This window comes from Perognathus longimembris, chromosome 3, assembly GCF_023159225.1.
Source record: "Perognathus longimembris pacificus isolate PPM17 chromosome 3, ASM2315922v1, whole genome shotgun sequence".
NCBI lineage: Eukaryota > Metazoa > Chordata > Mammalia > Rodentia > Heteromyidae > Perognathus > Perognathus longimembris.
Window position 1 is genome coordinate 72,793,821 of NC_063163.1, and position 25,753 is coordinate 72,819,573.

At 47.7% G+C, this 25,753-nt stretch overlaps 1 protein-coding gene and 1 non-coding gene across 3 annotated transcripts; both read left to right on the top strand.

Annotated features, from left to right (window-relative positions):
- The first annotated feature begins 15,993 nt into the window (after positions 1 to 15,993).
- Positions 15,994 to 24,692, top strand: Tspan16 (tetraspanin 16). 2 transcript variants are annotated; one of them, XM_048342315.1, is made up of 7 exons: positions 15,994 to 16,062; positions 16,969 to 17,166; positions 19,192 to 19,266; positions 20,915 to 21,022; positions 21,678 to 21,830; positions 23,084 to 23,167; positions 24,645 to 24,692. In XM_048342315.1, exons 1-7 carry the CDS (start codon positions 15,994 to 15,996, stop codon positions 24,690 to 24,692), a joined length of 735 nt encoding a protein of 244 aa, XP_048198272.1. The 2 variants fall into 2 exon arrangements, with proteins under 2 accessions (XP_048198272.1, XP_048198273.1); XM_048342316.1 differs by lacking the exon at positions 19,192 to 19,266.
- On the top strand, positions 23,439 to 23,542 carry LOC125349757. The gene has a single exon (XR_007210573.1). It is a non-coding gene; the product is annotated as a U6 spliceosomal RNA (small nuclear RNA).
- Positions 24,693 to 25,753: the final 1,061 nt, after the last annotated feature.

Consider the following 25,753-nt stretch of genomic DNA (forward strand, 5'->3'; position numbering starts at 1 on the left):
GAAAAGAAAAATTATATCACTAACTGAGAATGGTGGTACATGCCTGGAATCCCAGGTTCTCAGAAGGGAGAGGTAGAAGAATCCGGAATTTGGGGCTGGCCTGGCAACATAGCAAGACATTGTCTCAGAAAAAAACAGAAAAGAAACTGTGACATGTTGAATTGCTTTTGTACAACTACTTAAACCATTTTTTTTAAAAGACAGGAGATTTAGAAAAAGAAGAGAATTTGTGCCTATAATAAATGTGGCAGTCAGTCCCTAAACGAGCCAGTCTTCACAATTATTTCTGTGACATTGATTTGGTATCAGGGGTTCTAAGTCCACGGGAGGTGGTTGAAGTCTACAGGAAAAGGTGGGAAGGATCTATACAAATACCGTGCTAGGGTTACAAAATTAGTGTTATTTCTCTTTCTGGTGTTATGTTTGTGATACTGGAGTACAAACACCTGTACCACTCCATCAACATCCCAGCCCCTTTTGCTAAAATTGTTTTTCAGATAATATCTTGTGCTTCATTCCTGGAATAATTTCAAACTGCAATCCTCCTAGCCCTGCCTCCTAAGCAGCTGGGATTACAGACATCCACCCACAGCTCCTGGCCTGGTGTTGCTTTTCCTCTTTGGCTGTTTTGGCTGCGCCGTAATTTGAACTCTTGGCTATAAAGAGCCTCTAACACTCGAGCCACGCCCCTATTCGAGCCACGCCCCCACGACGAAGACCCGCCCATACATCTGAGAAAGGCCCCCATAGCAAACCAGGCTCCTGATTCCCAGCCACACCCACCCACCTAAGACACGCCCACGCCAGAGCCACACCCAGCTAAATAGCTTTACCCCTGGGACACACCCACCTCCTAGCCACACCCCTGCCTCTGAGCCGCGCCCCAAAAGCTGCCCTGGGACGCTCGTCCACCTGGATACAAAGGGCTGACTGGGTTGCACATACATGCTTGCATAATACCCATAAAATGGGATTCTCTTCTGCCAGTGCTGGGGTTTGAACTCAGGGCCTGAGCACTGTGCTTGAGCTTCTTTCTGCTCAAGGCTAGCACTCCACCACTTGAGCCACAGCGCCACTTCTGGCGCTTCTGGGCTTCAAGCATGCTAGGTAAGCACTCTACCACTAAGACACATTCCCAGCCGCTAAAATGGGATTTATATATTTCAGTTCTCCAGTGCTGGGCCCAAGCAGACAACCGGGCCTCCACCACGGAGCCCACCGGGCCTGGATGCTGCAGCTCTTGGCAACAACTGGCCAGGCTTCTAAAGGTGTGCACCGGCTCCCTCCTGGGCCCCAGACCCTTTTCCTGAGGGTTTCTCGTCAACGAGTCCGATTTTTCTTTTACATATTCTTTTTTTTTTTTTTTTTTGGCCAGTCCTGGGCCTTGGACTCAGGGCCTGAGCACTGTCCCTGGCTTCCTTTTGCTCAAGGCTAGCACTCTGCCACTTGAGCCCCTTTTGCTCAAGGCTAGCACTCTGCCACTTGAGCCACAGCGCCACTTCTGGCTGTTTTCTGTATATGTGGTACTGGGGAATCAAACCCAGGGCCTCATGTATAGGAGGCAAGCTCTCTTGCCACTAGGCCATATCCCCAGCCCCTCTTTTACATATTCTTCACTCCTGCAGTGCCTGCTTGGACTCCAGGGGAGGGCTCCAGACCTGGTCAGCCCCTGGGCGCAGAGAGGGCTCCACGAAATTCCTATGCTGGCCTCACAAATCTTTTGGCTCTTTTGGCTCTCCAATAGTACAAAAATGGTCCGCAAGGAACATTCCAGGGCTGGGCAGGACCCCTGAGGATCTGGCAGAGTTACAGGTCTGAGCTGGTTGTTTTCTCCTATTTTGTTTTGTTTTCCTCTCTCAGTGATCTCTCAGTTGCCTAGCCCAAGATGTGGTCCCCGGCCCCCCCTTCTCACTCCTCAGGCCCCGCAAGGAGCACCCTGCTGAGAAACTGAGTCAGCCTCCTCACCCCCAGACTAACACACACTTCTGGGAGAGGGAAAAACCCTTGTAATTCAGCCCAGGCTCCTGCCCTTTAAAAAAAAATAACCTTCCATCATTTTTCCCCTTTTATTTTTTGGGGGGAGGGGAGAGATTCAGAAGACTTATTTATAGTTTTATTCATTTTTATTTTTATTTTTTATTTTGTTGGCCACGGGGCTTGAACTCAGCACCCGGCACTGTCCCTGAGCTTTTGTGCTCGCAGCTAGTGCTCTATCACTTTTTAAAATTTTAATTTTATTATCAAGGTGATGTACAGAGGGATTACAGCTGCATATGTAAAAGGAATTAGTGCATTTCTTGTCGAACATTGGGACCCACTCCCTCATTTTTCTCCAACTTTCCCTCCCTCCCTGCTCTACCACTTGGAGCCACAGTTCCACTTCCAGTGTTCTGGTGGTTAATTGGAGTTAAGAGTCTCACAGGACTTTCCTGCTGGGGCTGGATTTGAACTGTGACCCTCAGATCTCACCCTCCTGAACAGCTAGGATTATAGGCCTGGGCTACCAGCACCCTGCTGTTTCTTTTCTTCTCCTCCTCCTCCTCCTCCCCCCTTCCTCCTCCTCCTTCTCCTCTTCTTTCTCCTTCTTTCTTCTTTTTGAGACACTTTCACTATTCATTCTACTTTGGTCTGGAGCTCACAATCCCTCTGTCTCAGCTTTCCAAGTGCTGGGGTTACAGGTACACACTCAGAACACAGCTTTCTCTCTCTCTCTCTCTCTCTCTCTCTCTCTCTCTCTCTCTCTCTCTCTCTCTCTCTCTCTCTCTCTCTCTCCTCTCTCTCTCTCTCTCTCTCTGTCTCTGTCTCTCTCTGTCTCTCTCTGTCTCTCTCTGTCTCTATTTATCTATCTGTCTGTCTGTCTATCTATTGTCAGTCCTGGGGATTGAAATCAGGGCCTGAGCACTGTCCCTGAGCTTTTTTTCTCTCACAAGGCTAAGACTGGACCATTTGAGCTATAGCACCATTTCCAGCTTTTTCTATGCTTGTGGTGCTGAGGAATTGAACCCAGGGCTTCATGCATGTTAGGCAAGCACTCTACCACTAGGCCACGTTCCCAGCCCCTATTTATTTATTGCAGTGTGTGAACGGAGCCCAGGGCCTATATGAGCCACCATGTCTATTGTTTCCTACGCGCATTGCGCCGCCTAGTGAGTTTCAAGGGTACAGCTAACAAACGGACCTTAGGAGCCACAGAATCTCTGTGGTTGCTGCTGCTTCTTTTTTGTTGTACCACTCCTGGGACTTGAACTCAGTCCCTGAGCTTCTTTTGCTCAAGAGCTGGCGCTCTATCACTTGAGCCACAGCACCACTTTCAGCTTTTTCTGTGTATGTGGTACTGAGGAATGGAACCCCGGGGTTCATGCATGCTAAGCAAGCACTCCACCGCTAAGCCACATTCCCAGCCCTGTGGCTGCTTCTTTTCTTTAGTAATCCTGTGGATTTAACAGCTCTGTGGATTTCACTGGCCTGGCATTTTTTAGAGAAGGAGAAAATATATCTCTCTAACTCTGGCAGGAGGGAGATTGTATTCTGCAAGTTTTCAAAGGCTGACAAAAAAAAGTTAAAGTGGACGAATATGTTACATCTCCACTTATCCATCATGCATATCTGGCAAATGACCCTTCATCTTGAATCTCTGCACCCTGGCTCAGCAGTGACTGAATTCGAGTGACCAGCTTGCTAGAGGCAAGGTAGAAACTCAGCAAGCCAATAGTCTGTAAGGCTTGTGGGAAATGGAAGGCTACTTGGGGAATTCACATTGTAACAGGATGAAAATCATGAAGAAGAAAACGAAGTTAGTTCAAGTACAAGGTCTGTAGCTAGGCATGTTGGCACTCAGGAGGCTGAGGCATAAGTTCAAAGCCAGCCTGGGCAAGAAAGCTCATGATGGGCTGGGAACGTGGCTTAGTGGTAGAGTACTTGCCTAGCATACATGAAGCCCTGGGTTCAATTCTTCCATATCACATAAACAGAAAAAGCTAGAAGTGGCGCTGTGGCTCAAGTGATAGAGTAGCTAGCCTTGAGCAAAAAGAAGCTCAGGGACAGTGCTCAGGCCCTGAGTTCAAGCTCTTATCTCCAATTAACCACCAAAGGCTGGAAGTAGAGCTATGGCACAAATGATAGAGCATCAACTTTGAGCAAGGTAAGTGTAACCAGACCCTGACTTCAAACCCTAGTATGAGAGCATGTGTGTACATGTATTTATCCCTCCCACACCCACAAGGCAAAGCTAAAGCAATAGCGGCTACTTATATATGTGTGTATGTACCAGTTTGGGGGCTTGAACTCAAAGCCTTAGCTTTTTTGTTCAAGGCTGGTGCTCTACCACTTGAGTCACAAATCCCATATTCAGCCTTATAGTGGCTAATTACAGATAAGAGTCCTATGTAATTTCCTACCTGGACTGGTTTTGAACCTCAATCCTCCTGATTCGTAGCCTCCTGACTAGCTAGGATTATAGGCATGAGATACCAGCACCTGGCTGAAAGTATTTTCAGAACTGATGAGCGTGAGAGAAAGAGATGGGTGGACAAATTTGATTTGTATATAGTTTTGTTTTGTAATTTATTTATTAATTAAACAAATTTTTTGACAAGGTGTTGTACAAAAGGGGTACAGTTACATAGTAGGGCAGTGTATACATTTCTTGTGATATCTTACACCCTGTTTTTCTTTCCCTTCCCTAGGTCAGATAGACATATATACAATACACAATGTACCAAGAACATATACAGTAGCTACGTGGCCTACGCCAAAGAAAATTCGCCTAGGGCTTTAAATGTATTGTTGACAATAGACAATATGTTGACAATAGTCTTTTTTTTTTTTTTTTGCCAGTCCTGGGGCTTGGACTCAGGGCCTGAGCACCGTCCCTGGCTTCTTCCCACTCAAGGCTAGCACTCTGCCACCTGAGCCACAGCGCCCCTTCTGGCCGTTTTCCATATATGTGGTGCTGGGGAATTGAACCGAGAGCTTCATGTGTAGGAGGCAAGCACTCTTGCCACTAGGCCATATTCCCAGTCGACAATAGTCTTATATGGATGCACATACATAGCTTTTGAGTTATTGTGATCCACTGAGAGGTCAATTTTTGACCTTTTTATGTTGAGTAGTTGTTTGGTTTTAGTTACATTCTGTAGGGTCGCTGACCCAAACCTGTGGGAAATACCATTTCACAAGAAGCTTTTGGTTTCACAGACCTGGTCATTACTGTCGCCCCCTCCCCCCACCTTAACAGTCATATATCAGGGAGATCATGCCCCTTTGTTTTCTGTGTTCTAGGCTTGTCTTGCACAACATTATTTGCTCAAGTTCTGACCATTTCCCTGCGAATACCAATATTTCACCATTTCTAAATGCTATGTAGTATTCCATTGTGTATAGGTACCATATTTTTTGGATCCATTCATCTGTGGAGGGACATCTGGGTTGTTTCCATATTTTGGCTATTGTGAATTGTGCAGTGATAAACATGGAAGTGCAGATGTCTTTTTGATATCTTGGGACCTGTTGTTCAGGATAGATGCCTAGGAGTGGTATGGTATACCCTAGGAGGGTAGGTCTATGTTGAGCTTTTTGAGGAACCTCCATACTGTTCTCCAAAGTGGTTGTACTAATTTGCACTCCCACCAACAATGGAGAAGGGTTCCTCTTTCCCCGCACCCCCTCCAGCATTTGTTGTTGCCTGAGTTCAGTGTATAGGACATTCTAACTGGAGTGAGGTAGTATCTCAGGGTTGTTTTTATTTGCATTTCCTTTACTTCCAGGGATGTTGAACATTTCCTCATATGTTTCTTTGCCAATTTTATCTCTTCTCTTGTGAAGTCTCTCTTTAGCTCCTTTGCCCATTTCCTAATTGGTTTACTAGGCTTGGAGGGACTTAGTTTTTTTAGTTCTCTGTAGATGACAGATATTAGGCCTTTGTCTGTTGTGCTGGTAAAGATCCTTTCCTATATGCTTGGCTATCTTTCTAGTTTGGTGGCTATGTCCTTAGCTGTGCAGAAGCTTTTTAATTTGTAGTAGTCCCATTTGTCGAGTCTTTCCCCTATCTGTTGTGCCCCTGGGACTCTATTCAGGAAGTTCCTTCCTGTGCTTATAAGTTCTAGCATCTTTCCTACTCTGTCCTTCAGTAGTTTCAAGGATTCAGGTCTGATGTTGAGGTCCTTGATCCATTTTGAGTTGATCTTGGTGCATGGTGATAGGCTTGGGTCTACTTTGAGTTTTCTGCATATGGCTGCCCAGTTTTCCCAGCACCAGTAGTTGAAGAGGCTCTGTTTATTCCATTGTATGTCCTTAGCTCCTTTGTCGAATATCAGCTGACTGTAAGAGTGCAGTTTTATTTCTGGATCTTCAATTCTAATCCATTGGTCTTCAGGTCTGTTTTTATGCCAATACCAGGCTGTTTTTGTTATGAAGGCCTTGTAGTAGAGCTTGAAATCTGGTATTGTGATACCTCCTGCACTGCTTTTTTTTGCCTAGAATTGCTTTGGCTATTCTAGGTCTTTTGCTGTTCCATAAGAATTTATGGGTTGCTTTCTCTATTTCAGTGAAGAATGTAGCTGGGATTTTGATGGGGATTGCATTGAATTTGTATAACATTTTGAGCAATATGGCCATTTTCACTATATTGATTCTGCCTACCCATGAGCATGGGAGGTCTTTCCATCTCCTTGTGTCTTCTTTGATTTCCCTTATTAGATTTTTATAGTTCTCATTAAATAGGTCCGTCACGTCCTTGGTTAGGTTGATCCCTAGGTACTTTATTATTTTTTTGGCTACTGTAACTGGAATTATTTCCATAATATCCTTTTCTGCTTGTACATTGCTGGTGTACAGAAAAGCTGCTGACTTTTGTGGATTGATTTTGTATCCTGCTACTTTGCCAAAGTGGTTTATTAGGTGTAGGAATTTGGGGAATGAGTTTTTTTGGTCCTTCAGATATAAGATCATGTCATCTGCGAATAGGGATAGCTTGATTTCTCCTTTGCCGATGTGGATCCCTTTGATGTCTTCCTCTTGCCTTATTGCTATGGCTAGGGATTCCAGCACCATGTTGAAAAGAAGTGGGGAGAGTGGACATCCTTGTCTTGTTCCTGAGTTTAGGGGGAATGATTTTAGTTTCTCCCCATTTAATATGATATTAGCAGTTGGTCTGTTGTATACGGCTTTTATTATTTTGAGGAATGTTTCATCTATTCTTGTTTTCTCCAGAGCTTTTAATAAGTATGGATGTTGTATTTTGCCAAATGATTTTTGGGCATGGACTGAGATAACAATGTGACTCTTGATTTTAGCTCTGTTGATGTGGTGAAGTACATTGATTGATTTACGGATGTTGAACCATCCTTGTGACTGTGGGATGAAGCCTACTTGGTCATGATGTATAATTTTCTTGATCAGTTTATGGATCCTGTTAGCTAATATTTTATTGAGGAGCTTTGCATCTGTGTTCATTAGTGATATTGGTCTGTAGTTCTCTTTTTTTGTTGGGTCTTTGCCTGGTTTGGGGATGAGTATAATATTAGCTTCATAGAATGAGTTTGGGATTTCTCCCTCTGTTTCTATTTCGCGGAAGAGTTTGAGGAGTATTGGTATTAGCTCCTCACTAAAGGTTTTATAGAATTCATTGGTGAATCCATCTGGGCTTGGGCTTTTCTTTGTTGGGAGGCTCTTGATTACCCCCTGTATCTCACTGTAAGTGATTGGTTTATTTAGTTGATTTATTTCTTCTTGGTTTAGTCTGGGCAGTTTATACTTCTCTAAGAATTGATCTATTTCTGTAAAATTATTGATTTTAGTGAGTAGAGGTTCTGGAAATAGTTCCTTATGGTTGTTTGAATATCGTGTGTATTTGTTGTAATTTTTCCGGTGGAGTCCCTGATTTTTATGAGTCTCTTCTCTTCTTTTTTTTTTTTTTTTTTTTGCCAGTCCTGGGCCTTGGACTCAGGGCCTGAGCACTGTCCCTGGCTTCTTCCCGCTCAAGGCTAGCACTCTGCCACTTGAGCCACAGCGCCACTTCTGGCCGTTTTCTGTATATGTGGTGCTGGGGAATCGAACCTAGGGCCTCGTGTATCCGAGGCTGGCACTCTTGCCGCTAGGCTATATCCCCAGCCCTCTTCTTTTTTTTGTAAGTCTTGCGAGGGGTCTGTCAATTTTATTTATTTTCTCGAAGAACCAGCTTTTAGACTTATTTATTTGTTGAATGGTCTTTCTATTTTCAATCAGATTTATCTCTTCTTTGATCTTTGTGATCTCTTTCCTCCTAGTCATTTTAGATTCGATCATTTCTTGTTTCTCCAGTTGTTTTAGTTTCATTGTGAGCTTATTCACCTGCTCTGCTTCCACTCTTTTAATGTGAGTGCTGGGCAATGATCTTGCCCCTCAGCACTGCCTTAGCTGGGTTTCTTTGTGATGTATTTTCATTGTCATTGTGGCTTATGAATTAGTTGATTTCATCCCTAATTTGGTCTGTGGCCCAAGTGTTAGATAACAGTGAGGAGTTTAGCCTCCAAGAGTGTGTATAGCCTCTGTGGTAACAGTTGTTATTGAGGGTTACCTTTATTCCACTGTGGTCAGTTATAATACATGGGATGACGTCAATACTTTTGTATTTGCTGAGGTTCTTTGTGTGGGCTATGGCATGGTCTATTTTGGAGTATAATCCATGGGGTGCTGAGAAGAAGGTGTATTGGGTCTCTGTAGGGTGAAATATTCTGTATAGATCTGTCAGATCCATTTGGGATATGGTGTTACTTAGGTCCTCAGCTCCCTTGCTAATCCTCTGGGTGTTGGATCTGTCTCTTGGAGAGAGTGGGGTATTAAAGTCACCCAGTATGATTGTGTTTGGGTCTATCTTGTTCTGTAGTTCTGTGAGAATTTGCTTCACATATGTAGGGCCTCTTTTTGTTCGGTGAGTATACATTTATAACTGTGATGTCTTGATTCTGGATTTTTCCTTGTATTAAAATGTAGTGTCCTTTTTTGTCTTTTTGAGTTGATTTTAATGAGAAGTCCAGCTTGTCTGAGATCAGGATGGCTACTCCTGCCGTTTTGGTAGGTGTGTTTGCTTGGAAGATCTTGCTCCATCCTTTCATTCGGAGCCTGTTGTTTTTTTTTTTGTTTGTTTGTTTGTTTTTTTGTTTTTTTTTTGGCCAGTCCTGGGCCTTGGACTCCGGGCCTGAGCACTGTCCCTGGCTTCTTCCCGCTCAAGGCTAGCACTCTGCCACGTGAGCCACAGCGCCGCTTCTGGCCATTTTTTCTGTATATGTGGTGCTGGGGAATCGAACCTAGGGCCTCGTGTATCCAAGGCAGGCACTCTTGCCACTAGGCTATATCCCCAGCCCAACCTGTTTTTATCCCTTGCTGTAAGGTGGGTCTCTTGTAGACAACAGATGGCAACTTTTTGTTTGCGGATCCACTCTGCCAGTCTGCTCCTCTTTATCGGAGAGTTTAAACCGTTTATATTCAAAAAGATCAAGGATAAGGGTGCTTTTTCCCCTTCCATTTTCCTGTTAGGCTGTTTTTCCCCCTCTCTCTTTTTTTTTTCTTGTCTTTAATGAGCTGCTCTTTCTGTTGGGCTCTGGCTATTATAGTTTCTTTCTGTTTCTGTCTGTGTGTCCTGTACGATTTCTGTTGGGTGGGGTTCCCCTCTTAGAATTCTCTGTAGGGCTGGTTTTTTATTCACATACTCCTTTAGATCCTCTTTGCTATGGAAAGATCTGGTTTTTCCCTGGAATATGAATTGTATCTTTGCTGGATATCTTATTCTGGGTTGGCAATTGTTGGCCTGTAGGACTTGGATTGTGTTCTTCCACTCTCTTCGTGCGTGGTGGGTTTGTGTGGAGTGGTCTGCTGTTATTCGGATCCTTTTCCCGTTGTAATAAATCTCTTTCTTCGCTTTGGCTGCATTCAAAATTTGCTCTTTATTCTTCAGATCTGAAGTCTTGATTATTATGTGCCTGGGTGAAGATTTCCTAGGGTCTGGTCTGCCAGGCGTCCTATAGGCTTCAGTTACCTGGGTGAGGTCCCTTGTGAGATTGGGGAAGTTTTCTGCAATAATTTTATTGAAAATATGTTGAAGCCCTCTGCTCTGGTATTCGGCTCCTTCTTCTATTCCAATTATGCACAGATTATAACTCTTGTGTTTGTCCAGTAGCTCCTGGATTAATCTGCCCTGGAGTTTTACTGTTTCTTGGAGTGTGGTAATTTTCTGGTCCTTATCGGCTGCATCATCGTCCAAGAGAGAGATTCGGGATTCAGTATGGTCAATTCTTTGTGCTGTGGCTTCGACTGTGGAGTTTATGGATGTCAGGAGCTATTTATGGTTGCCAGATCAGCTCTGATCATGGAAATTTCTTCCTTTAAAGAGTTGTACTTTAAATCTATTTTTTCATGCATTTCGCTTCTCAGGATGTTAAGGTCTTCTTTAACAGAGGTTTGCACTTTATCCATTTTTGCTTCCATTTCTTTCTTCATTTCCTGAAGGTCCTTTGAGACTTCCATTCTAAACTCTTGAAATTGTTCTCTGAATTTGCTCCTGAGGCTTTCCATCATTTCTGCTATCATAGCCTGAGTTGTTTTTTTATTCTCCATCTCCTCTTCGGTCATACATACTGGTGAGTTGGCTTGCCCTTTGATGTAATTGGTAATATTTCTTTGTGATTTGCACATCTGGAGATCTGTAGGTGGCTTCCTCAGGTTGGCTTTGTGGTGGTTCCCGCTGGTCCGTCAGTGGGAGACTTGTTTGTATCCTGGCTCTGGGTTTGAGTTTGGCTGTTGAACCTTACTGCCCAATGGGTGAGCGTGACCATCTCGGTTGTTGCCGGGGTGGTCACCCTCCCTGCGCTTGGGGGTCGGTAGGTTCTGTGTCTTTCTCTGCAGGATAGTGACTTGCCGCTGTGTTGTGCTGACCCTAGCGTGCCCCTGGTGGGGGTTTGTGGGCCGCTGATTCAGCGTGGCGTGGAGGCTTTTCTCTTCTTTGGTTCTTTTTTCCACTCGGTACCTTGGTCAGAGGAGCTCACTTTTCAGATTGAGATTTGCCGCTGAGAGGCGGCTTGCCCCTGTATGGATTGCTCCTGTTCAGGCAAGTGTTGTTGTTGAGGGGCAGCCCGCCCACCTGTGCGGAGTGCACCTACCTGAGCGGGTGCTGCCGCTGGGGGGACTCTGCCCTCCTGTGTGGAGTGTGCCTATCAGAGCAGGCGCTGCTGCTGGGGGCCCTGTGTTGCAGCTTGCCAGCTTGTGCGCTCCTGTGGGGGGTTGAGCAGGAGATCCTCCTGCTGGGGGGCTAGCACGCTGGCCCTCCGGGAGGCAGGTGTGTGTGCACTCTAGTGCTTTCTTTGGGGATGAGTTGCCCGAGTTGTTGGAGAGTGTTTGTGCCCTTTCGCAAGTTTGCTGTGGGGGGCGGTATGCGTGGGCCCCCGCAGGATCAAGTGTCCGGGCGTGGGTTGGTGCCTCAGACACTGCGCCTCCGCTATGAGGAGGGCATGTGTTCAGGCCCAGGTGTCCCTGCTGGGCTGGTGTTGCTCACCAAGAGCCTGTGACTGTGGTTCAAAAAGTCCGTGAGGGCCAGGCGCCTCAGGTGGGGCTTCCAATGCCTACCAATCCCCGGGCTCCTGCTGGGGAGGGGGCGGGGCTGGTGTGGCCAGGTTCTGGCTCCTCTGTTGGGGCTTTGGGGGAGGGGGGGATGCCTTGGCACTGCTCCTTTGTTCCCTCGGGGTAGGGAGGGGGAGGGAGGGAGCTCTAGCTTCTTTGTAGGTTTTGGGTCTCTGAGAGCTGGTCTCCCATTGGGGGTGGGCAATGGGCAACTCACTGGTCCTGAATTGTGTGTGTGAATTGGGGTGTGGCGATTGGTCATTTGGTGGTGGCGGTACCAGTTCTCCCCTTCTGCACCACCTGGTTCCCCCGCCGCTCAAGTCCGATCCTGGCCCTGTGGTCCCGCACCCACCTCTGGTCCTTCGCCGCTGTCTGTCTTGGTCTGTCTGCGCTCCGTCTGGGGTCCGTGGAGCTCCTGCTGTCTGGACTCTGTGTTCCTGGTGTGACTTTTCGGCTGTTGGTTTGCCGGTACCAGGTCTCCTTTCCCAGCCTGGCCCTGTTTGGGCCAGGGTTGGTGGGGGGGGCGCACCCCGGAGATTTTCCGGCTCCGTGCAGGTTATAGGCTCTTCTTTTTTTGTTCTTTTTCGTTTCCTGCGTTTCTCTGTTGCTTCTGGCTGCTGGGTTTGCTGGGTTATTGATGGGGTGTTGAGTGCTGGAGTTCCCAGCTCACTATTCAGTTGGAGCAAGTTGGGGTACCTCCCTACTGATGGCGGCGCCATCTTCCCTCTTTTGTCTGTATATATTGTTTATTGTATGGAAATATCACAAACTCATCCTTGCACAGTTAATACATACAAAAATACTTCAGAATATCTAAAATACAAGAAAAGAAACACAAATGTGTGGAGAAATAGATATTTCAACACCTTCTGTTATTAACAATCTATTGGCACTTTTATTACACGAACAAAGGCATTTAAAGGTCCTGCTCATAGTTCTGTCTGGACACTTCAAAGGAGTCGGCTTTCTCTAGAACCTTTGATCTGTTACCAAATATTGCACTGCTTTCCTTCCTTCCTTCCTCATTTTTTTTGTCAGAGGTGGGGCTTGAACCCTGGGCCTGGGCGCTATCCCTGAGCCTCTTTGTACTCAAGGCTGACACTCTACCACCTGAGCCACAGGCCACTTCCGGCTTCCTGTTGGCTTATTGGGCGGTGCTTCTTAGGAGGTTGCCTCCAGAGCCTATCCATAGGGCGGATTGCCTAAGGGGTGGGGGGTGGGAGTGGGGAATGGAACATGTGGTGGGCGGGGCTTCTCAGAGTGATTGGCAGGGAGGAGCTTAGGAGCCGTGGAGCCAGTCAGCTCCTAGAATCCTCTCTTCTCTCTCCTGAGGTTTAGTCCACATGTCCTCAGCCTCCCTTGCTCCCCACTCGTATCTGACCTTCATTTCCACTTTGTCCTTTGCCCCACACCCTTTGGCACCCCAATCCCTTGCTCCTTTCCATCCCCATGTTCTCCTTCCTCTTTGACCTCAATTTGGGGTCCTCTGGCTAAGTCCGTTCACTTTGAACCCCCAGAGGCACAACTCTGGGGGTTCCAACAGGTCAGGTCTGGCCATGCACCCCACTACTTGTAAGGGTTTGGGGAAAATTATCCTGTCATCACTTTAGGGGAGCAATCTGGCCCCTGTGCAGTAGTTCCTCGGGTTCCTGGTACAATGGTGTCGCCATGGGCAATCTCCCTCACCATTGCTTACAGGGTGTTGTGTTACTTGGGGGGTAGTTTTGTCCCTTGTCCTAAAGATGTTTTTCACCTGTCCTGTCCTGTTCTTCCCGAAACAGGTGACAGCAGGAGCAAGGCTCAGAGCAGAGACAGAAGCAAAATGGAAGGATTTTAGGTTTTTCTCCTGGTTTTTTCTCCTAAGGGGCCCAGATAAGGAGTCAGGGTTTTGATGTTGTTTTTTTTTTTTTTTGCCAGTTCTGGGTCTTGAACTCAGGGCCTGAGCACTGTCCCTGGCTTCTTTTTGGTCAAGGCTAGCACTCTACCACTTGAGCCATAGCGCCACTACTGGCTTTTTCTGTATATGTGGTGCTGAGGAATCAAACTCAGGACTTCATGCATGCTAGACAAGCTCCCTACCACTAGGCCATATTCCCAGGCCTCAGGGTGTTTTTTGTTTGTTTTGTTTGTTTTTAGCAAAAGCAGTTTCTAAGAACCTGTTATACTCTGTGTGTATGCGTGTGCGTGCACCCCTTCTGGGGCTGGAACTCAGGGCCTTTTGCTTTCTCAATTGCTCAGGGCTTGCACTTTTACCACTTGAGCCCCAGCTCCAGTTCTGGTGTCCTGGTGGTTCACTGGAGATAATAATCTCATAGACTTTTCTGCCCCGGCTGACTCTGAACTGTGCCTTCCTCAGATCTCAGCCTCCTGAGTAGCTGGGATTACAGGCGTGAGCCCCCATGCGCCTGACAACACCTTATACTTTTACAGCACACTTTTCTTTTTTTAAAAAATATATAATTTTGGAGCTGGGAATATGGCCTAGTGGCAAGAGTGCTTGCCTCATTTACAGGAAGCCCTCAGTTCAATTCCCAAGTACCACATATATAGAAAACGTCCAGAAGGCACTGTGGCTCAAATGGCAGAGTGCTAGCCTTGAGCAAAAAGAAGCCAGGGACAGTGCTCAGGCCCTGAGTCCAAGGCCTAGGACCGGCAAAAAAAAAAAATATATATATATGTATATATATATAATTTTATTGTTATTCTTTCTTTAAATTAAATTTTATTGACACGGTGTTATGCAGAGGGGGTACAGTGAATAAGGCAGTGAAACATTTCTCATTTTTATTTCCCTTCCCTAGATCAGGTAGGCATATATACAATATCTAGTGTACCAAAATCATATACAGTAATCATGTAGGGTACACCACAGAAAATTCACCTAGAACTTTAAAGATAACGTCAACAGTAGAATCCTCCTGTGTCCTTCTCTTGGCTTAGTGTTATTCTTAAGGTGGTATACAGAGGGGTTACCATTTCACAATTCAGGTAATGCATACATTTCTCTTTTGGACAATGTCCCCCCTTCCTTTGCTTTCCCTTAGTTTCTCACTCCCATCCCTGCCCATAAATTTACAGCACACTTTTCTAGCTGTGAACATGACTTTGGACCTGGAAGGAGAAGGTCACTCCTCCATTAAGATCTTGCTCAATTGGGCATGGTCCACAAAGCAAGTGACTGGACACACATTCATTAAGGTAATTAGAATGTAAGCCCCTTTCTCCCTCCTCCACTACACCCGTCTCTGCCCCAGCTCAGCCATCCAGGAGCTACACAGGGACTAGCCCCAGGCCAGGGCTGCATTGAGGCACAGGGGTGGGGTGTGGGTGTTCTGGGAAAATGGGGGTAGGAGGACAAGGTGGGCTAGGCCTTGCAGAAGCCAGGTCTGGAGAGTTTGGCGTGAAATGCCACTCTCTCATTGTGAAAAAAAGCCCAGTGGCCTGGCCATCTGTAATCCCGGCCACTCAGGAGGTGGAGATTAGGGGGATCATGGAGGAAAAGTTAGATTAAATACCTAATCTTATTATTTTTTGTGCCAGTACAGGGGCTTGAACTCATGGCCTGAGCACAGTCTCTGGCTTCTTTTGCTCAAGGCTAGCACTCTACCTCTTGAGCCACAGCACCACTTCTGGCTTTTTCTGTTTATGTATGTGGTGCTGAGGAATTGAACCCAGGGCTTCATGTATGCCAGACAAGCACTCTTGCCGCTAGGCCACATTCCCAGTCCCTCTCTTCCATCCTTTTGCTGGTTAATTGGAAATAAGAGTCTCACAGACTTTCTTGCTCAGGTTGACTTCGAACTGCGAACCTCATATCTCAGATTACTGAGTTGCTGGGATTACAGATATGAGCTACCAGCGCCGGGCTGGGCTGGAACCTCTTGATTCCTTCATTCTACATCAGTTCCTTCAGAAGCTACTGGGCCAGGTTTTGGGGGACACAGCACAGGGCATTCCAGGGCCCTGCCCTCTGATAGTTTGTGTCAGTTACACGGATGATCAGTGCTCGGAACTTTGCTTTGGGGCCCTGGTGGATATGGGGACAGCAGTGTGGTCCCACCCATCTTATCTCCATCATCAGTGTGGCTTGTTTGGGGTGAAGAGGAGCAGACAGGAGGTGATAGTGGGAAGGGGGGGGGGGCACTGTTTCCCAGGGCACCATCAGCGCTTTGCTGTGCAATCCAATTGTGATGTGATAAAGGCTTAGGCCTGAGGCTGGCACCTGTTGGGCAGCCCTGAGGGGCGGAGGTGGGGGAACCAATCAAGCAGACAGGAGATAAAGGGGAGGAGCAAGCCAACTTCACTCACCCCTCCCCAAGACCTCCAACAAACCTGGCAGTCAGTAGCCCTGATGTGTGGGAAGATGCTGACTTAAATCTCCAAGTAAGCTCCCATCTGACAGACATGGCTGAAACCCACACGCCCTATTCCTCCTTGAAGAAACTACTATCTTTCCTCAATGGTGTCGTAGCTGTAAGTAGGTCACCACCCAGACCCTTGGCATGTCTCTGACTCTCTGGAAGGCAGGAATAAGTTGAGCCAAATTGCCCATGTGGGTGGGAGATGCCCCTCCCCCCCAGCAGGAGGGAAGATGGGCAGGCTGTCAGGAATGGAGCATGCTGGGAACAGAGCAGTCAGCTCAGGCCTGAACCTAGTGGCAGTCCTCAGAATTGTGTGTAGATCTCAGGATCAGAGATGAGAAAGCAGGGGTTGGAATTAAGTCCTGCTGACATTCAAGCCAGTTGGGGAGGCTGGGGGGGTGTGGTTATTTCCCTTTTGTGTCGTGTGTGTGTTGTGATGTGTGCATGTGTGTTGCTGAGACCTATGCATGTTAAGTTCCTGCTCTACCACAGAGCCCCAACCCTCAGCCCCATATTTTGTTTTTACTTTTTTGTTTGTATTTTGCCAGTCCTGGGGCTTGAACTCAAGACCAGGGCACTGTCCCTGAGCTTTTTACTCAAGGCTAGCACTCTACTACTTGAGGCACAGAACCACTTCTGGCTTTTTCTCTTTATGTGGTGCTGAGGAATCAAACCCAGGGCTTCATGCATGCTAGGCGTGCATTCTACTGCTAAGCTGCATTCCCAGCCCCATTTTTAAATTTTTAGTTTATTTTTATTGGTCATGGGGCTTGAACTCAGGACCTGGGCACTGTCCCTGGCTTCTTTTTGCTCAAGGCTAGAGCTCTACCACTTGAGCCACAGCGCCACTTCCTGCTTTTTCTGGTTGTTAATTGGAGATAAGAGTTTCACAAACTTTCCTGCCCAGGCTGGCTTTGAACCAAGAACCTCAGCTCTCAGCCTCCAGAGTAGCTAGGATGACAGGTGTGAGCTGCCAGCACCTAACACTCTTCTGTCTTCTCTGACTTGCGGTGTGCAGGTGTCCGGTGTCATCCTCATTGCCCTGGGCCTGGGTGTAAAGTACGGCCGTCCGTCCCTGACCACAGTCCTGGGGCTGTCCTCTGCATACCTCCTTCACTTTGGTTATGTGTTCCTGGTCCTGGGGTGCGTGATCATCCCGCTCGCCCTGGCCGGTTGGTATGGAGCCACTAAAGAAAGCAGAGGCACTCTTTTGTTTGTAAGTTGGGTCTGCACATGGGACCACAAACCTCCCCTCCCGCCGCCCTTTGGTGGCTTATATGGCAAACGCTTTCAGGCTGGGGATGTGGTAAAAACACCTTCTCAAGCAAGCTCAAGGCTCTGAGTTCTAACCCCAGAGGTATACACACACACACACACACACACACACACACACACATGCACGCACACAGCCAGGGGCCAGTGGCTCAGGCCTATCATCCTAGCTACTCAGGAGGCTGAAATCTGAGGATCAAGGTTTAAAGCCAGTCCCGGCAGGAAGTCCATGACACTCTTATCTCCAATTAATCACCAGAAAACCAGAAGTGGCACTGTGGCTCAAGTGGTAGAGCACTAGCCATGAGCTGAAGAGCTCAGGGACGGTACCCTGGCCCAGAGTTCAAGCACCACAACTGACAAAAAAAAGAAAAACTATATAGTAAAAATAATAATAAATGAAAATAAGTAAGGCACTTTTGCCATGCACTGGTGCTCACACTTGTAATACTAGCTACTCTGGAAGCCGAGATCTGAGGATCAAGGTTCAATGCCACCCTGGGCAGCAAAATCTGTCAGGCTCTTATCTCCAATTAGCCAGCAAAAAGCCAGAAGTAAAGGTGTGGCTTGAGTGGTAGAGTGTCAGCTTTGAGCAGAAAATTATCAAGGACAGTGTCCAGGTCCTGAGTTCAAGACCTACTACCAGCACACACACAAAAAGCCTTTCACTCCACGGCCCTGTTTCAATACTGATGATGGTATCTTGCTTGACAACATCCATTATTATATATCTCGGTTCAAATCTCTTGTCTCTTCTCTCTAAGCTCACAACTTATTAAATTACACATTACATTAATTATATAATATGTTCTATTCCCCAGAGTTTTCTTCTCCTGAATTTTTTTTCTTCTTTGGTTGGTTGTGGGACTTGAACTCAGTGCCTGGGCACTGTCCTTGAGCTTTTTTGCTCAAGGCTACTGCTCTACCAGTTGGAGTCACAGCTCCATTTCCAGTTAGTCCAAGATAAGGTCTTGGACTTTCCTGCCCCAGCCTGAGTAGCTGGGATTACAGGCATGAGCCACCAGTGCCTGACATTCATTTATTTTCTTAATGTTTTAATTCAGCAAGAATTTATTGAACACTTAGAACCTGCAATATTTTACTTTAGTTTCCTGCAGATGTGGACACTATTTTAATCTACCGTGGAGGAGTCCGAGACCTTTCTGTCCCACACCTCTCTGCTGGCACTGGGATTTGAATGAGTGCATGCCTAGTTAGGCCTTTTACCATCTGAGCCAGGCAGCCAGTCCTTTTATTTATTGCTTCCTTTGGTTACTTTCTTAGGTAGGGAATGGCTTATTTTTTTTAAAGCCATAGTCAGTCTCAATCCAGGATCCTCCTACTTGTGCCTCCTACACACCTGGGCTGTCAGGTGTGCACCACCATGCCTAGCTCATTGGCTGGAATGTGGTCTCCATCATTTTTTGCCGGAGCTGGTCTGGAACTTTGATCATCCTGTCTCTGCCTCCTGAGTCGGTGGGATTAGCAGCCTGCAGCACTGCTCCACACCTCTATACGGTCTCCTTTTAACCCTCTGCAAATGGGGGTCCAGCCAGCAGCTCCCCCAAGCGTCCCAAGCTTGGCCTCTTACATTCAAGGAAGTAACTTGGGACACATAAAAATATCTGGCCCCAGATATGAATTTTTATTTTTCTATTTTTTATTTGTCGGTCGTGGGGCTTGAACTCTGGGCCTGGGCGCTGTCCCTGAGCTCTTCAACTCAAGGCTGCGGCTCTACTCCCTGAGCCACAGCGCCACTTCTGGTTTTCTGGTGGGTAAATGGAGATCGGAGTCTCATGCACTTTCCTGCCCGGGCTGGCTTTGAACCGCGGACCTCAGGTCTCAGCCTCCTGAGTAGCTGGGATGACGGCAGAAGTGCGGTGGGATGGGGGTGCGGGGCCCGGGAGCCCGCCCTTCCCTCGGCACGGGCAGCAGCCGGCTTGCAGCGCCGCCACCCCCTGTCTTGCAGTGTTTCTTGTTCATGGTGACCGTCCTCATCGTGGAAATCACAGCCGCCTCCGTGATCCTGGCCTTCTTCCCAATCGTAAGTAAAGCGCACTGCCTCCCGCTCGCCAGAGCAAGAAATGCGCTTCACATTTCCACCTGCACCTCCGTGGAAGCCACGCCCCCGCCAGAGCCCCGCCCTACCCGCGGAGCCACGCCCCCAGCCCAGAGGCACGCCCCCGCCGCCGGACCACGCCCCCAAGGTTTCTCTTCAGCGGAGCCTCCTTTCTACCTCAGAGCCAGTTTCCCAAGACTGAACCCTGCCCCATGACCGAGCCCCGCCCTTGGCTCGGAGCCTCACCCTACCTCTCAGCCCTGCCCGGTGAAGAGCCACGACCCCAGTGCTGAGCCCAACCCTATCACGGAGTCTAATTCCCACGCCGGAGCCACGCCCTTTCCCAAGCCACGCCCCACCACAGCCACATTCCCCAGCGCTGAGCCACGCCCCCACCGGTGAGCAGAATCCACAGGCCGGAGCCACGCCTCCGGCGTTGAGCCACCCCAGGCCCGCGGATGAGCCTGTGCCCACGGGGCGGGGTCCTGCGTGGAGCACGCGTCTACAGTCATCCCGGGCAAGGCTGGAGGTCGCACCGGGCTCCCCAGCTCCAAGAGCCCCTCCCGGAACAGAGTGCAGCTGCAGAGTAGGGGAAGAATGCTCGGGACTTGGCTTCCGCCTCAGGGTCTCCGTGGGGACACCGGGAACAGAACTAGTGACAAGTGTGACGCGGGAGGGACTTTGCTTGGCGGCGGGAAAGATGTGGGAGGGGAAGCCTAGTGCCTTCCGCTTCTGCGTGCGCTCTGTCGGTTTTGAGATGGGGGCTGCGTGGCTGTTGCCAGAGATAACAGTTTCAGAGCTTCATTAAAAAAAATAGAACATTAACTAATTCCTTCCCTCCCTCCTTCCCTCCCCCTCCCTCCTTCTCTGCCTTCTTCCTTGCCTTTCCTTCCCCTTCCTTTTTTTTTTTTTTTGAGACAAGGTCTTGCTATATAGCCCTAGCTGGCCTTGAACTGCTCAATAAGTGACCCAGCCAGACCTGAAACGCACACCTTCCTGCCTCAACCTCTCAAAAGCGTAGGTTACAGGCATGCACCACCTCACCAGGCTCCACTCCATTCTTTAATCCAGTTCCAGCCAAATCGTAGGTGCACCAGGTTGTGGGCGATTCAGAAAGAGCAGATGATTCAAGTTGGTTTGTCAGTGATGGCGAGGACCAGACGCACTTGACTGCAAACACCCCCTCTTTTGTGTCCCCCACTGGGCCGGGTGCCCTGCCAGCCTGAAGAACACCCTTTTCTAGCACAGACCCTGAACAGAAGGGAAGGAGAGTAAAGGAAGGGCAAAGAACCCCAACACCCCTGCCCTGCCTCAATCCCCAACAAACAAACCTTGGGTCACCCTTGGCTGTGCTGTGTTAACATTTTCTTTTCTGTCACTCATGGGACTTGAACTCAGGGCCTGAGCCCTGTCCCTGAGCTTTTTCACTCAAGGCTAGCACTCTGCCACTTGAGCCACAGGGCCACTTGCAGTTTTCTGGTGGTTCATTGGAGATGGTCTCATGGACTTTCCTGCCTGGGCTGGCTTTGAACCACAATCCTTAGTTCTCAGCCTCCTGAGTAGCTAGGATTACAGGCATGAGTCATTGGCACCCAGACAATTCATCTTTTCTGTTTCTGAATTGTTCTGGAAGGTTCGAGATGTGGCCTTGGAGCACAACTTTGCCACCCTGAGGAAGAATTACAGAGGTTACAATGAGCCAGACGACTTTTCAGCGCAGTGGAACTTGGTCATGGAGAAGGTGAGGTTGGCCTTTATGAAAGGACATGCTTTCTGGGCACTGTCCCTTTTTTGCTCAAGGCTAGCGCTCTACCACTCTGAGCCACAGGGCCACTTCCAGTTTGGTGGTGGTTCATTGGAGATTAGAGTCTCACGGACTTTCCTGACCCAGCTGGCTTTGAACCTCAATCCTTAGAGCTGCGCCTCCTTAGTACTGCTAAGATGACAGATGTAGACCACCAGCATCTAGCTTAGAGTTCCCCTTTTATCCTGATCAAATGGGAGCCAGGGAAGGTTCTGGGCCACAGTAGGAATATTAGGATTGCTGTGGACAGTAGCTACAGTGACTATGGTTTTCTTTCTTTCTTTCTTTCTTTCTTTTCTTTCTGTTGGTCATGGGGCTTGAACTCTGGGCCTGGGTGCTGTCCCTGAGCTCTTCAGCTCAAGGCCAGCTCTCTACCACAGGAACCACAACACCACTTCTGGTTTTCTGATGGTTAACTGGAAATAAGAGCCTCATGGACTTTCCTGACTGGGCTGGCTTTGAACCAGGATCCTCAGATCTCAGCCTCCTGAGTAGCTAGGATTATAAGCATGAGCCACCAGCCCACATCTGATTTCCTACTGTTTGAAATGACTTGGAAAGGAGACTTTAATGTCCCTTTTTCTTACTGTAGCTAAAGTGCTGTGGGGTGAATAACTACACAGATTTCTCCGGCTCTTCCTTTCAAATGACAACCGGCCACACTTACCCCAGGGGCTGCTGTAAATCCATAGGAACCCCAACTTGTGACGGGAAAAATGTATCCACAGAGGTCATCCACCAGGAGGTAATTCAGGATTTGCTTGTATGTTGCCCCAGTAGACTTAAAAATAATTACTTATTTACGGGGACTCTAGCAAAGGGGAGACAAAAATAAACTGTCATTCAGCATTTGGCTTGTTCTGGTAACTGTAGCTTCAGTGGCTGTGTTAGTTAGCTTTCTGTGACTGTAACACATTACCTGAGGTAATTATAGGTACGAGCTACTTGCACCAGGCTTCCCACTCTACTTCTTAGAAGGCAGATCTGAGGTGCAAGCTAGCTGGCTGCCAGTGGCTGAGATCTGAAGATTGCAGTTCAAAGCCAACCCAGACAGGAAAGTTCAAGACGTGTGTGTGTGTGTGTGTGTGTGTGTGTGTGTGTGTGTTGTGGGGCTTGAACTCAGGGCCTGGGCACTGTCCCTGAGCTCTTCAGCTCAAGGTAGTGCTCTACCCCTTGAGCCACAGCGCCACTTCCCGTTTTCTGGTGGTTAATTGGAGATAAGAGTACCATGGACTTTCCTGCCCCGGCTGGCTTTGAACTGCTATCCTCAGATCTGAGCCTCCTGAGTAGCTAGGGTTACAGGTGTGAACCACTGGTGCCTGACAAGTCTGTGAGACTCTTATCTCCAATAAATTACTCAGAAAAAGCCTGAAATGGTGCTGTGGCTCAAGTAGTAGAGCACTACCCTTGAGCAAAAAGAGCTCAGAGACAGCATCCAGGCCATAAGTTCAAGCCCCATGACCACCACCACCAAGAACAAATGGTGCAAGCTGAGACAAAGAAATGTCCAGCAACTTCTCCAAGGTCACACAGCTAGTGTAATATAGCATGGGTGGGTAGAAGGCAGTGAATAGGGTGTTCTGTTGGGTGGGGGAGGAAAATTCTGGAGGTGGTATAGGGTAAAAGAAGAGCCTGGGGCTGGAGATATGGCCTAGTGGCAAAAGTGCTTGCCTCGAATACATGAGGCCCTGGGTTTGATTCCTCAGCACCACATATACAGAAAATGGCCAGAGGTGGCGCTGTGGCTCAAGTGGCAGAGTGCTAGCCTTGAGCAAAAAAGAAGCCAGGGACAGTGCTCAGGCCCTGAGTTCACGGCCCAGGACTGGCAAAAAAAAATTAAAAAAAAAAAAAAGAAGAGCCTGGTATTTTGGATGTATCGTCCTCTTCTCTCTGAATCTGAGTGGGGTCTGGATGGCCCCAAGGGTGGGCTTCATGGAGCCCTGGTGTTTGTGAGCCCTAACTGGCTTCCTTTGCTTGCTTTCACAATCGTATTCTCAGGGTTGTTTCTCCAAACTCCTGAAAATAGCCAGGATCCAGAGTTTAACCCTGAGTGGGGTCTCCCTGGGAGCAGCTGTGATCCAGGTAAGACCCAGCCTCTCTAGGACACACTGAGGTTTTTGTTCATTGTTGCTGGTACCAGGCCTTTAACTCAGAGCCTCCCACTCCCTGGTGGTTCTGCCCCTTGTACTACGTCTCCAATTCAGCTTTTTGGCAGTTATTTTGCAAATAGAGTTTTAAACACTTTTCTATCTGACTGGTTTTGAGCTGCAATCCCCTAGATCTCAGCCTCCTGAATAGCTAGGATTATAGGCACGAGCCCCTAGTTTCTAGCTTTTATTAAGCACTACCTATGGTGCTGGTTTTAGCATGTATGCGAAAACTGGAAACATACAGAGAAAATCAAAATGGCCCCTGTACAAGGATGACATGTAGATCTGTGGTCTTCCATTCTTTTTTTTTCATTAAACTGTTCTGAAGACCCCTCTCTTGTAAACCAGTGTTCCAGGCACTGGGGTAATAGAACAAAATCCGGAACTTTCCACTATGGTTGAGCTGACATTAAATGAGGAGGGCAGATCATTGTTTCAGTTAAAGATACTTGGTGAAACAGGGAACTGGTGACTCACACCTCTAATTCTAGCTACTTAGGAGGCTGAGATCTGAGGATCATAGTTCAAAGCCAGCCTGGGCTGAAAAGTCTCTGTGAGACTATCTCCAATAAAAAACAAACAAACAACTGGAAGTGGTGCTGTGGTTCAAGTGGTAAAGCACTAGCCTTGAGCTCAAGACTAGCACCCAGGCTTCCAAATAGATAGATCAAAAAGAGAGGATAGAGGCTGGGAATTTGGCTTAGTGGTGGAGTGCTTGCCTGGCATGCACAAAGCCCTGGGTTCGATTCCTTAGCACCACATAAATAGAAAAAGCCAGAAGTGGCACTGTGGTTCAAGTGGTAGAGTGCTAGCCTTGAGCAAAAGAAGTCAGAGACAGTGCTCAGGCGCTGAGTCCAAGCCCCAGGACTGCCAAAAAAGAAAAAGTTAAAAAAGAGAGGATCGAGCCTTTAATATATCCCCTTGCAATAATGAACCATTAGGCAGAACATCAACATGAGGCTGAAGGTGTGGGGCCCATACTGTGGTCATGGAAATTTAGGATGGGCAAAAAAGAAGGAATAGGAACAAATGCCTCAACCTCTGCCTTCCTACCTGACTATATTTCCTCTTGGTACTTCCTATTGGACAAACCTTCCAAGAATCAAAGGGCCAGGGCCTTCCTATTGGACAATCTACTAGGAAATTGGGGAACAGAGAATTCTGGGAAATGTAGTCCTAGGGTTAGGCAGTCACATCCACATTTATATGCATACAAAGTCTCCATCCTTTTGCCTACAGCTGGAGTTCCTGTTCACAAGGCCAAAGTGTCTGTGACCTGGCGCAGACTTCCAGCCACCTGTAAAATGCAGCCCTCACCTTTCTACTCCAGGGTGTTCCCCCACTACCCTGTGAACTATGCTTTGAAGTTTCCGGTGATGGCTCAGTGTTCTGTTCTTTTCCCATTGCAGCTGCCAGGAATTCTTGCCACTTTGCTGCTGTTCATCAAACTGGGCTGACAGCGAGGCCTGGAGAGGATGGGACACCTGAGTCCACCTGGCTGCTGGGCATGGATCCTACTTTTTATTTCTCTGGGATACTCACTGCTTTTGGAGAGTTAAAAATAATTTTAAAAAATCCAAGAAACCACTGTCCACCTTCATTACTTTCTCTTTGGTTTTCTTTTTAACCTCAGCTGGAAATAGTTTTAATTTGGAATACCTTGAATAAGATGGTGTGTAAGTCTGGTTTTTTGTTACTATCATGAAAAATTTGAGGCTGATTACTTATAAAGAAAAGAGGTTTGAGCTGGTCACCACTGGCTCACTCCACACCTGAAATCCTAGCCACTCAGGAGGCTGAGATTTGAGGATTGAGGTTTGAAGCCAGTCTGGGCAGAAAAGTCTATGAGACTCTTATCTCCAAAAGAGCTACTCAGAAAAAGCCAGAATGGTGCTGTGGCTCAAGTGATGGAGTGCTAGGCTTGAGCATAAAGAGGCTCAGGGACAGTGCCCAAGTTCTAAGTTCAAGCCCCAGGACTAGCAAAAAAAAAAAAAAAGAGGTTTACTCAGGCACTGGTGGCTCACACCTCTAATCCTAGCTACCCCGGAGGCTGAGCTCTGAGGATCCAAGTTCAAAGCCAACCTTGGGCAGGCAAGTTTGTGAGACTCTTATCTCTAACCAGCAAAAAACAAGGAAGTCAAGCTGTGGATCAAGTGCTAGAGCACCATCTCTGAGTGAAAAATCTAAGGGACAGTGCCCAGCCCCCAAATTCAAGCCCTGCTACCAGAGCACACTAAAAAGCCTTCAGTTTGTGATTCTGTTTGTTTTGTTTTGTTTTTTTGGCCAGTCCGAGGCCATGAACTCAGGGCCTGAGCACTGTCCCTGGCTTCTTTTTTGCTCAAGGCTAGCACTCTGCCACTTGAGCCACAGCGCCACTTCTGGCCATTTTCTGTATATGTGGTGCTGAGGAATCAAACCCAGGGCCTCATGTATACAAGGCAAGCGCTCTTGCCACTAGGCCATATTCCCAGCCCCGAGTTTGTGATTCTGAAGGCTGGGAATTTCAAGATCTATCATG